The 13,435-nt window shown below is 43.6% G+C and overlaps 1 protein-coding gene across 1 annotated transcript; it reads left to right on the top strand.

Annotated features, from left to right (window-relative positions):
* Window positions 1–208: 208 nt before the first annotated feature.
* LOC109941548 (uncharacterized) lies at window positions 209–12,634 on the top strand. The gene is made up of 4 exons (XM_020542628.3): window positions 209–348; window positions 12,046–12,153; window positions 12,270–12,353; window positions 12,433–12,634. Exons 1-4 carry the CDS (start codon window positions 304–306, stop codon window positions 12,571–12,573), a joined length of 378 nt encoding a protein of 125 aa, XP_020398217.1. The 5' UTR covers window positions 209–303; the 3' UTR covers window positions 12,574–12,634.
* Window positions 12,635–13,435: the final 801 nt, after the last annotated feature.

The raw sequence follows: 13,435 nt of genomic DNA on the forward strand, positions 1-13,435 counted from the left end.
TGCAGATAAAAGGGAAAAGCTACAGGTATCTCACGCATTGGGCCAACCCTCCACATGTACCGCCTACCAGCCCAAATGTAGTACACATGAAAAAAGGCAACAAAAAAGGACAAAAAAATCCCAGTGCAGTACACAACCCCCCCAGTCGCCAGCCCTCCAGCCAGCCACCAGCAGCCCCCAACACAAAACCACAAAACCCCAGCCCCCAGCCCTCCACCCCAGCCGCGAGCGCCCAGCACAAAATCCTCCCCCCTCTCCAGAAAAAAGAACAGAACGTTCAATGTCTATGAGGATACAAAGTACATGATGATGACAGAGGAAGATGAAAAAGGCAAAGAAATTGAAAAGGTATACTCATCTGTGCCCCCCATCTCATTTTGATTGATGCTTCTCTGTTCAAAAAAGTTGAGGCCCCCTGGATTTTTGCAGAAGAAAAAAAATTCCCATGCTCAAAATAAACAACACAGCATCTCTGCCCACTCTTTCACCCCAACCAAAAAGTCAGAGCTCCCATGGCTTTCCCCCATCTCATGTTTCCAATGGTTTAAATCAACATGATCCACAATGTGAATCATGGAGCCACCTCCTCTCACAGGGTCGAATTAGATAGCCACTAGGAAGCACTTCGGCTCTTACAAAATTTGGAGTGTTGGGTCCTGATGGACCTCTAGTCAATTGTGTCAGTGATCTCTCACAGATCTATAGAACAAGAAAAAAACAAAAGTTACCAGCTGTAAGCACAATAGATATCCTGAGAGGGCAATCCAATAGCACCTAAATAAGCATACAAAAATTACAGCACAACTATTTGATCCAAAAAGAACAAGCAAACAGAATTGACAAGAACCCCATAATATGTTGGGGATTCTCTTCAGCAGAGTCTTACCCCCTAGCTTTTTTCTCGATTTCTACAACTCAATTTATACATGGCCTTATCCTAAGATCCCATCACTTCGGTTACATAATGCACAAACATCACTGAATATGTAAGTCAGCACAACAGTATACTGCTGTAGTTCTCGGTATGAGTGTGCAACAGCCAACAAGCAATGGTTCAACAGGGAAAGTCTAGTTGAACAATGATACATGGTGAACCCACAGTGAAGCTATTTTTCTTGAATATATTGATCATTCCAGTATCTGGTTTGCACATAACACACATCAAAAGGGAGTTTTCTATGTTCAAAACAAGTATATCTTGCTGAGAAGATGTCGATTATCATGGTTTGCTGGTGTTGAACTGCTAAACTCAAAGTCAGTTATATAAATTCACATTCATAGAGCACATGAATTGATTATCAACTGTGCATGTCAGATAAAGTCACAGATTGTTGTCCGAGCTACAAACATCCAGATGAGAGCAGTAATGACTAGTTCGTAGTTCCCATCAGGATGAGTGAAACTACTAGTAACAACAGACAAAAAATAAAACTAACAAATGAGGATATAATACAACTGCAAATTAGCGATGAGCTTGGGGTTAAATGTATACCATGTAAAAGTGTATTTAAGATGGTCATCTGGCATCACCGAGTGACGAATCAAGGTGTTGACATCTTTTGGAACAGGATAAGGGTTTGTTGGAGATACATCTTCATTTATATCTTCTATATAAACAGTATTCTCAGGAAGTCCACAAGCACGAGCAATCATGGGAACATCCACATAAAACCACTGGCCACTATTGGGCTCATTAGCTGGAACAAATATGCTTGGCTTCTCACTTCCACGGATTACTCCAACAACCCTTACAGGTGGCATCCTAGGTTTTTCAAACTGCAAAAGGTAACTTGCATAAATTTTGCGCCTAAATGAATCAATAGTGTCATACAAATACAACTAGAGGGATATGGATACTTTGAATGGTCGTAAGCAAAACTTATGGCATCATAATAATAATTATTTGATTCAGTTGTCACAAACACCCGACAAATAGCCTATACTATCCATATCATTATCATAAAAGCAATAATAAATATAATTTATTCAGTATAAAAAGGTTGACACAACACTATCATGTACAAAGAGTTCACATAACATGGAACACAAAAGATAATTACATTATAACACACAGAAACATGTGGCGATTGAATTTGATGAGAAAAATAGCAAGCTTTTGACAGTTTCATACATTCACAAATTCAGGTAACATATTGTAAACTATGCAAAAAGATAGGGAACAAACATCACCTCAGGAGACGATTTAGGCTTGTTAGACCAAAACTTCCACCACGAACCTTTTTCGTATGGCTTAACAGCTTCTGGGGACTCTGAAGCTTCATCCAGGATCTGGAGATCCTTAACTTTTTTATCATGCCATCCACGAGGAACCCATCCTCTATTCACAATAGATATCCTGAGAGGGCAATCCAGTAGCACCTAAATAAGCATACAAAAATTACAGCACAACTGATTGATTGAAACAGAACAAGCAAAAACACAAAAAATGCTACACATGAACTTCCCTCTACCCTCCGCCTCCAAGAACTATATCTGCATGATCTGAACATCCTCTGACTAAGCTTAAAACTGAAAGGGAAATGTGCCCTTGGGCCATTTCTAAGTATTTTGGTGATTTAGTGTCCAACACAAGTGCCTAAGTGTAAAAGGTGGACAAAGTACAAACCAAGGATAAAGGTATGTTTCTCAGACTTAGTACATTGTTTTATGGACTAATTTATTGTGTCTAAGTGCTGGAAACAGGAAAAATCCAATTGGAATTGTCTTGGCTCGAGCAGCCAAGACTCTACTCAGTCTGGGAGCACCGGACTGTCCGGTGGTGCACCGGACAGTGTCCGGTGCGCCAGGCTGGTTCGAGCGAAGTGGCCGCTCTCGGGAATTCACCGGTGACGTACGACTATAATTCACCGGACTGTCCGGTGTGCACCGGACTGTCCGGTGAGCCAACAGTCGGCCGTGCCAACGGTCGGCCGCGCGATCTGCGCGGGACACGTGGCCGAGCCAACGGCTAGAAGGGGGCACCGGACTGTCCGGTGTGCACCGGACATGTCCGGTGCGCCAACGGCTCTCTGGCGGCCAACGGTCGGCTGCGCCAGTTAAGGAAAGAAATCGGGCACCGGACAGTGTCCGGTGTGCACCGGACTGTCCGGTGCGCCACTCGACAGAAGGCAAGAATTGCCTTCCCAGATTGCTCTCAACGGCTCCTAGATGCCTTGGGGCTATAAAAGGGACCCCTAGGCGCATGGAGGAGTACACCAAGCATCCTTTGAGCACTATTGATCACTCACACATCATTCTTGCGCACTTGGTTGCCATTCTAGTGATTTGAGCCCCGTTCTAGTATGCTAGTCTTTTGAGCTCAAGTCTGGGTATTGTGTGTGCGTATTTGTTGTGATCTTTGTGTCTTGTGTGAATTGCTAATCCCTCCCTTGCTCCGTGTTCTTTGTGAATTTCAAGTGTAAGGGCGAGAGGCTCCAAGTTGTGGAGATTCCTCGCAAACGGGATTGAGAAAAAGCAAGCAAAACACCGTGGTATTCAAGTGGGTCATTGGACCGCTTGAGAGGGGTTGATTGCAACCCTCGTCCGTTGGGACGCCACAACGTGGAGTAGGCAAGCGTTGGTCTTGGCCGAACCACGGGATAACCACTGTGCCATCTCTGTGATTGATCCTTGTTGGTTATTGTGTTTTGTTGAGGATTCCTCTCTAGCCACTGGGCAATTATTGTGCTAACGATTAACCAAGTTTTGTGGCTTAAGTTTTTAAGTTTCACAGGATCACCTATTCACCCCCCCTCTAGGTGCTCTCGATTGGTATCAGAGCCGTTTTCTTCACAAAGGGACTAACCGCCCGAAGAGATGGATCCTAAGGGGAAGGGAATCGTGATCAACGACAAAGAGAAGGAATCCTTCGTCAACGAGCCGAAGGACGACAAGCCTACCGACTCCGGCTCGGGCCATAGACGGAAGGAAGAGAAGAAGAAGAAGAAGACGAGGCGCATCAAGGAGATCGTCTATTACGACGACAGCGATGAGTCTACTTCTTCCCAAAAGGACGACGACCACAACGACTACGAGAGAAGGAAACCGGTTAATTTGAACTTTTCTTTTGACTACTCTCGCATTCTGCAAAGTTCAAATTCACATTTGCTCTCCATTCCACTCGGCAAGCCCCCACACTTTGATGGGGAGGACTACGGATTTTGGAGCCACAAAATGCGTAGTCACCTATTCTCTCTCCATCCTAGTATATGGGAGATTGTAGAGAGTGGAATGCACTTTGATAGTTCGGATAGTCCCATGTTCATTAATGAACAAATTCATAAGAATGCACAAGCTACTACTGTTCTTCTAGCTTCATTGTGCAGGGATGAATACCACAAAGTGAGCGGCTTGGATAACGCCAAGCAGATCTGGGACACCCTCAAGATTTCTCATGAGGGGAACGACGTCACCTTGCTCACCAAGATGGAGTTGGTGGAGGGCGAGCTTGGGCGGTTCGCGATGATAAGGGGCGAGGAGCCAACTCAAACATACAACCAGCTCAAGACCCTTATCAACAAAATAAGGAGCTACAGAAGCACGCGATGGACGGACCACGACGTCATCCGACTGATGCTAAGGTCCTTTACTGTTCTTGATCCTCACTTGGTGAATAATATTCGTGAGAATCCCAGGTACACCAAAATGTCGCCCGAAGAAGTCCTTGGAAAATTTGTTAGCGGGCGAATGATGATCAAGGAGGCGAGGTACGTGGACGACGCCTTGAATGGTCCAATCAACGAGCCGCAACCCCTTGCTCTCAAGGCAGCAAGAAGCAAGGAGGCGCTACCTAGTAAGGTGGCACAAATTGAGGCAGCCGGACTTAATGATGAAGAGATGGCCCTCATCATCAAAAGATTCAAGACGGCGCTTAAAGCTCGCAAGGGACAGCCAAGCAAGACCAAAGCCAAAGGGAAACGCTCATGCTTCAAATGTGGTAAGCTTGGTCATTTTATTGCTAACTGTCCCGACAATGATAGTGATCAGGATCAAGGGAACAAGAGGGAGAAAAAGAAGAACTATAAGAAGGCAAAGGGCGAGGCACATCTTGGCAAGGAGTGGGATTCGGATTGCTCCTCGTCCGACTCCGACAATGAAGGACTCGCCGCCACCGCCTTCAACAAGTCATCCCTCTTCCCCAACGAGCATCACACATGCCTCATGGCGAAGGAGAAGAAGGTATGTACTCGAGACAGTACTACTTATGATTCTTCAAGTGATGATGATTCTAGCGATGAGGAAATAGATTACTCTAGCTTGTTCAAGGGATTGGATAGAAATAAAATTGAAAAAATCAATGAATTGATTGATGCCTTGAATGAAAAGGATAGGCTTTTAGAAAAGCAAGAGGATTTGTTGTATGATGAACATGATAAATTTGTAGAGGCACAAAAATCCTATGCTTTAGAAGTTAAAAGAAATGAAATGCTTTCTTATGAACTATCTACTTGTCATGAAACCATTTCTACTTTACAAGGTGTTAACAATGATTTAAATGCTCAATTAGAAGTAGCAAATAAATCTAATTCTTGTGTAGAACATGTTATGATTTGCACTAGGTGTAAGGATTTTGATATTGATGCTTGTAGTGAACACCTAGTTTCAATTTCTAGATTAAATGATGAAGTAGCTAGTCTTAATGACCAACTTAAGATTAGCAAAAGTGAATTTGACAAATTAAAATTTGCAAGGGATGCCTACACAATTGGTAGACACCCCTCAATTAAGGATGGTCTTGGCTTCAAGAGGGAAGTCAAGAACTTAACAAGCCATAAGGCTTCCATCTCCCCAAAGGAGAAAGGGAAGGCCCCTATGGCAAGTAATGCTAAAAAGAACCATGCCTTCATGTACCATGATAGAAAATTTTCTAGAAATGTTCATGATGATAGGAGTTGTAATGCTTATAATGCTTGTGATTCTTATGCTATGTATGCTTCCAGTTCTTCCTATATGCATGGTAGAGATATGCCTAGGAAAAATATTCATCATGTGCCTAGAAAGAATATTGTTCATGCTCCTAGGAAAGTTATGAATGGACCCTCTACAATTTATCATGCTTTAAGTGTTTCCTTTGCTATTTGTAGAAAGGATAGGAAGATAGTTGCTAGGAAGTTAGGGGCAAAATGCAAGGGTGATAAAACTTGCATTTGGGTCCCTAAGACAATTTTGACTAACCTTATAGGACCCAACAAGAGTTGGGTACCTAAGACCCAAGCCTAAATTTGCCTTGCAGGTTTATGCATCCGGGGGCTCAAGATGGATTATCGACAGCGGATGCACAAACCATATGACAGGGGAGAAGGAGATGTTCACCTCCTACGTCAAGAATAAGGATTCCCAAGATTCAATCATATTCGGTGATGGGAACCAAGGCAAGGTGAAAGGTTTAGGCAAGATTGCAATATCCAATGAGCACTCTATCTCTAATGTGTTTTTAGTTGAGTCTCTTGGATATAATTTACTATCTGTTAGTCAATTATGCAAAATGGGATATAACTGTCTATTCACTAATATAGATGTGTCTGTCTTTAGAAGATGTGATGGTTCACTAGCTTTTAAGGGTGTACTAGACGGCAAACTTCATTTAGTTGATTTTGCAAAAGAGGAGGCCGGTCTAGATGCATGCTTAATCGCTAAGACTAGCATGGGCTGGCTGTGGCATCGCCGCTTAGCACATGTGGGGATGAAGAACCTTCACAAGCTTCTAAAGGGAGAACACGTGATAGGTTTGACTAACGTGCAATTCGAAAGAGATAAACCTTGTGCAGCTTGTCAAGCAGGTAAACAAGTGGGAGGAGCACATCACAGCAAGAATGTTATGACCACCTTAAGACCTCTGGAGCTGCTGCATATGGACCTCTTCGGACCCGTCGCTTATCTAAGCATAGGGGGAAGTAAGTATGGTTTAGTCATTGTGGATGATTTTTCCCGCTTCACTTGGGTATTCTTTTTACAGGATAAGTCTGAGACCCAAGGAACCCTCAAGCGCTTCCTAAGGAGAGCTCAAAACGAGTTTGAGCTCAAGGTGAAGAAGATAAGGAGCGACAATGGGTCCGAGTTCAAGAATCTTCAAGTGGAGGAGTTCCTTGAGGAGGAGGGGATCAAGCACGAGTTCTCCGCTCCCTACACACCTCAGCAAAATGGTGTGGTAGAAAGGAAGAACAGGACGCTCATAGATATGGCAAGGACTATGCTTGGAGAATTCAAGACCCCCGAGCGTTTTTGGTCGGAAGCTGTGAACACGGCTTGCCACGCCATCAACAGGGTCTACCTTCACCGCCTCCTCAAGAAGACGTCGTATGAGCTTCTAACCGGTAACAAACCCAATGTATCTTACTTTCGTGTATTTGGGAGCAAATGCTACATTCTAGTGAAGAAGGGTAGAAATTCTAAGTTTGCTCCCAAAGCTGTAGAAGGGTTTTTGTTAGGTTATGATTCAAATACAAAGGCGTATAGGGTCTTCAACAAATCATCGGGTTTGGTTGAAGTCTGTAGCGACGTTGTATTTGATGAGACTAATGGCTCTCCAAGAGAGCAAGTTGTTGATCTTGATGATGTAGATGAAGAAGATGTTCCTACGACCGCTATACGAACCATGGCGATTGGTGAAGTACGACCACAGGAACAAAAGGAGCAAGATCAACCTTCTTCCTCAACTATGGTGCATCCCCCAACTCAAGACGATAAACAGGTTCATCAACAGGAGGCGTGTGATCAAGGGGGAGCACAAGATGATCATGTGATGGAAGAAGAAGCGCAACCGGAACCTCCAACCCAAGTTCGAGCGATGATTCAAAGGGATCATCCCGTCGATCAAATTCTGGGTGATATTAGCAAGGGAGTAACTACTCGATCTCGATTAGTTAATTTTTGTGAGCATTACTCCTTTGTCTCTTCTATTGAGCCTTTCAGGGTAGAAGAGGCCTTGCTAGATCCGGACTGGGTGTTGGCCATGCAAGAGGAGCTCAACAACTTCAAGAGGAATGAAGTTTGGACGCTGGTGCCTCGTCCTAAGCAAAATGTTGTGGGAACCAAGTGGGTGTTCCGCAACAAACAAGACGAGCACGGAGTGGTGACAAGGAACAAGGCTCGACTTGTGGCAAAAAGTTATGCCCAAGTCGCAGGTTTGGACTTTGAGGAGACCTTTGCTCCTGTGGCTAGGCTAGAGTCCATTCGTATTTTGCTAGCATATGCCGCTCACCATTCTTTCAGGTTGTTCCAAATGGATGTGAAGAGCGCTTTCCTCAACGGGCCAATCAAGGAAGAGGTGTACGTAGAGCAACCCCCTGGCTTCGAGGATGAACGGTACCCCGACCATGTGTGTAAGCTCTCTAAGGCGCTCTATGGACTTAAGCAAGCCCCAAGAGCATGGTATGAATGCCTTAGAGACTTTCTAATTGCTAATGCTTTCAAGGTTGGGAAAGCCGATCCAACTCTTTTCACTAAGACTTGTGACGGTGATCTTTTTGTGTGCCAAATTTATGTCGATGACATAATATTTGGTTCTACTAATAAAAAGTCGTGTGAAGAGTTTAGCAGGGTGATGACGCAGAAATTCGAGATGTCAATGATGGGCGAGTTGAACTACTTCCTTGGGTTCCAAGTGAAGCAACTCAAGGATGGCACCTTCATCTCTCAAACGAAGTACACGCAAGACTTGCTGAAGCGGTTTGGGATGAAGGACGCCAAGCCCGCAAAGACTCCGATGGGGACCGACGGACACACCGACCTCAACAAAGGAGGTAAGTCCGTTGATCAAAAGGCATACCGGTCAATGATAGGGTCATTACTTTACTTATGTGCTAGTAGACCGGATATTATGCTTAGCGTATGCATGTGTGCTAGATTTCAATCCGATCCTAAGGAGTGTCACTTAGTGGCAGTGAAGCGAATCCTTAGATATTTAGTCGCTACGCCTTGCTTCGGGATCTGGTATCCAAAGGGGTCTAACTTTGACTTGATTGGATATTCAGATTCCGACTATGATGGATGTAAGGTCGATAGGAAGAGTACATCGGGGACATGCCAATTCTTAGGAAGGTCTCTGGTGTCGTGGAACTCTAAGAAACAAACTTCCGTTGCCCTATCCACCGCTGAGGCCGAGTACGTTGCCGCAGGACAGTGTTGTGCGCAACTACTTTGGATGAGGCAAACCCTCCGGGATTTTGGCTACAATCTGAGCAAAGTCCCACTCCTATGTGACAATGAGAGTGCTATCCGCATGGCGGAAAATCCTGTTGAACACAGCCGCACAAAGCACATAGACATCCGGCATCACTTTTTGAGAGACCACCAGCAAAAGGGAGATATCGAAGTGTTTCATGTTAGCACCGAGAACCAGCTAGCCGATATCTTTACCAAGCCTCTAGATGAGAAGACCTTTTGCAGGTTGCGTAGTGAGCTAAATGTCTTAGATTCGCGGAACTTGGATTGATTTATAGCATACATGTGTTTATGCCTTTGATCATGTTCCTTATGCATTTTGTTGCTTATTGTGGTGCTCAAGTTGTACAAACACTTTCTGGACCTCACAAGTCCTTTTTGCAAGTGATGCACATATTTAGGGGGAGCTGTGCTACAACTTGACCCTTTGAAACTAACCATGTATTTGAGTTTGGTTGTTTTAGCCTCAAAGGAGGATTGAAAGGGAAAAGGTGGACTTGGACCATGCAAGACTTCCACTGCACTCCGATGAAAAGAGTAACTTTTCCAAGTTCATCTTTATACTCTTATTGCCTTTGTGTTCTCATTTGATGATTTTGGTGAGGCAATGGGGTTAAAGGGCCAAGATTGATCCCGTTTTGGTGCTTGATGCCAAAGGGGGAGAAAATAAAGGCCAAAGCAATAGATGGATCAGCTACCACTTGAGAAATTTTGAAAATAGTAGATTAGAGCTTTTTGGTTTGTCAAAACTCTTTTATTGTCTCTTATGTCAAAAGTTGGTCTCTTGTGGGGAGAAGTGTTGATTATGGGAAAAAGGGGGAGTTTTTGGAATCCTTGATCAAATTTCTTTGGAAAACCTCTCTTTATGTCTCTACAAGTGGTTTTGACTTAGAGATAGGAATTTGAGTTTGATTTGCAAAAACAAACCAAGTGGTGGCATAGAGTGATCCATATATGTCAAATTTGAATCAAAATAATTTAAGTTCTTATTTGAAGTGATATTGTTTTTGTTCCACTTGCTTTATATTGTTTTGGCATAAATCACCAAAAAGGGGGAGATTGAAAGGGAAATGTGCCCTTGGGCCATTTCTAAGTATTTTGGTGATTTAGTGTCCAACACAAGTGCCTAAGTGTAAAAGGTGGACAAAGTACAAACCAAGGATAAAGGTATGTTTCTCAGACTTAGTACATTGTTTTATGGACTAATTTATTGTGTCTAAGTGCTGGAAACAGGAAAAATCCAATTGGAATTGTCTTGGCTCGAGCAGCCAAGACTCTACTCAGTCTGGGAGCACCGGACTGTCCGGTGGTGCACCGGACAGTGTCCGGTGCGCCAGGCTGGTTCGAGCGAAGTGGCCGCTCTCGGGAATTCACCGGTGACGTACGACTATAATTCACCGGACTGTCCGGTGAGCACCGGACTGTCCGGTGAGCCAACAGTCGGCCGTGCCAACGGTCGGCCGCGCGATCTGCGCGGGACACGTGGCCGAGTCAACGGCTAGAAGGGGGCACCGGACTGTCCGGTGTGCACCGGACATGTCCGGTGCGCCAACGGCTCTCTGGCGGCCAACGGTCGGCTGCGCCAGTTAAGGAAAGAAATCGGGCACCGGACAGTGTCCGGTGTGCACCGGACTGTCTGGTGCGCCACTCGACAGAAGGCAAGAATTGCCTTCCCAGATTGCTCTCAACGGCTCCTAGATGCCTTGGGGCTATAAAAGGGACCCCTAGGCGCATGGAGGAGTACACCAAGCATCCTTTGAGCACTATTGATCACTCACACATCATTCTTGCGCACTTGGTTGCCATTCTAGTGATTTGAGCCCCGTTCTAGTATGCTAGTCTTTTGAGCTCAAGTCTGGGTATTGTGTGTGCGTATTTGCTATGATCTTTGTGTCTTGTGTGAATTGCTAATCCCTCCCTTGCTCCGTGTTCTTTGTGAATTTCAAGTGTAAGGGCGAGAGGCTCCAAGTTGTGGAGATTCCTCGCAAACGGGATTGAGAAAAAGCAAGCAAAACACCGTGGTATTCAAGTGGGTCATTGGACCGCTTGAGAGGGGTTGATTGCAACCTTCGTCCGTTGGGACGCCACAACGTGGAGTAGGCAAGCGTTGGTCTTGGCCAAACCACGGGATAACCACCGTGCCATCTCTGTGATTGATCCTTGTTGGTTATTGTGTTTTGTTGAGGATTCCTCTCTAGCCACTGGGCAATTATTGTGCTAACGATTAACCAAGTTTTGTGGCTTAAGTTTTCAAGTTTCACAGGATCACCTATTCACCCCCCCTCTAGGTGCTCTCAAAAACGACCAGAGCAAAAACAATCAACAACACATTTACCACTAGTAGAGTTGATAGCAATAGTAACAACCTCAGCACCGTCACTGCTCATCAGTGACCAACCGTCATCTGGAAACCCATTGACAGCATCATTGAAACCCCTGTAAATTACATTAAAGAAGTTAGAAGTGCCATGTGATGGGTCCTGGCAATAAATTCAAACAGCACAAATGGTAAATGAGAACACATGAACACGACCACAAACCTGCTAAGCCTCTGGCTAAATGTTCTCAAAACTGCTGGCTGTCGGCCCCTCCATGCTGTTACCACTAAATAACAAAAAACAGTGGGAAACACTGAAAAACATGTACAAAATTTGGAGTGTTGGGTCCTGATGGACCTCCAGTCGATTGTGTCAGTGATCTCCCACAGATCTATAGAACAAAAAAAGAAACAAAAGTTACCAGCTGTAAGCACAATAGATATCCTGAGAGGGCAATCCAGTAGCACCTAAATAAGCATACAAAAATTACAGCACAGTTGATTGATCCAAAAAGAACAAGCAAACAGAATTGACAAGACTAACATAAATGATAACATCATAGCAGATTCATGTTGATGGTACTAACAAGTTTGTCACTGAAGACAACATATTCTCAGAAGATGAAATTACCAATTTTGAGCAGCATATATTGGAGATAATTGGAAGTACTCAGGTAAAAAGTATATGAGAATTCCCGTAATTACAGTTGAATAAGATGAAAAAATTCTATCCACATGTTTTGAAGACTAAAAAACTTTTTGTGATTTTTTATGAATGTGCAAAAAACAGATGGCTGGAAGGCGTTTTACTCAAAATGGATCAAGCAGTACTCAGATATACGCACAAATGACGCTGCCATATGTTTCAAACCAGGTAATAAAATGCAAAAAAACATGAACAACACCTACTAAATTATATATGGGAATTTAATTGATCCTTGATGATTATGCAGGGTGGATACATGGATCTGATGATGGAACAGATACGTAACTCGCAAGGAGAATCAGTGAGTGAACTAGGCAATGAAATGCAAAGTGCCCTATGCACACAAAATGAAACCATGAACAAAAACCTACTAGTGGCCCCCATGTGAGACATACACACAGATGATTCTTGAGGAGGACTCAACGCTTGCAAATGCAGACATAACCAAGGTAAGTGTGGGGGTGTGTGGGAAAAAATAATAGTAATATACATTTCATAACATAAATAATGATGTTAACAATGATGTTTATAGCAGCAATAGGATGTGTTGATATGTTTCAAACCAGGTAATAAAATGAAAAAAAACATGAACAACACCTACTAAATTATATATGGGAATTTAATTGATCCTTGATGATTATGCAGTTTGGATACATGGATCTGATGATGGAACAGATATATAACTCGCAAGGAGAATCAGTGAGTGAAGTAGGCAATGAAATGCAAAGTGGCCTATGCACACAAAATGAAACAATGAACAACAACCTAATAGGAGCACCATGTGAGACATACACACAGATGATTCTTGAGGAGGACTCCCCGCTTGCAAATGCAGACATATCCAAGGTAAGTGTGGGGGTCTGTGGGAAAAAATAATATTAATATACATTTCATAACATAAATAAAAATAGAAAACTAACGAAAAAACTGAATTTTTTTGTAGGAGACATTTGGGGAATGCAATGAAGCCGATACATCTAAATATGGGGAAGCAGTATACCACAGGGATCTCTTTGAGATAATGCATGTACAACAACTAACTGAATGTGCGCAAAATGATGATGGAAAAGAAACTAAAACATCGAGTGCTAGTGCAAACTTTGATGATGCAGAAGCTGAAACAACAAATACAGGAGATGAAGAGTTAACAGAGGATCAGATTGATGCCTTCATTATGAGTGAGCAGATAGCTACAACAGAAGGGAACAATGCATCAATAGACAACAATTACACACCTCAAGTTGGGATGG

Source organism: Zea mays, chromosome 8 (assembly GCF_902167145.1).
Source record: "Zea mays cultivar B73 chromosome 8, Zm-B73-REFERENCE-NAM-5.0, whole genome shotgun sequence".
NCBI classification, from domain to species: Eukaryota; Viridiplantae; Streptophyta; class Magnoliopsida; order Poales; family Poaceae; genus Zea; species Zea mays.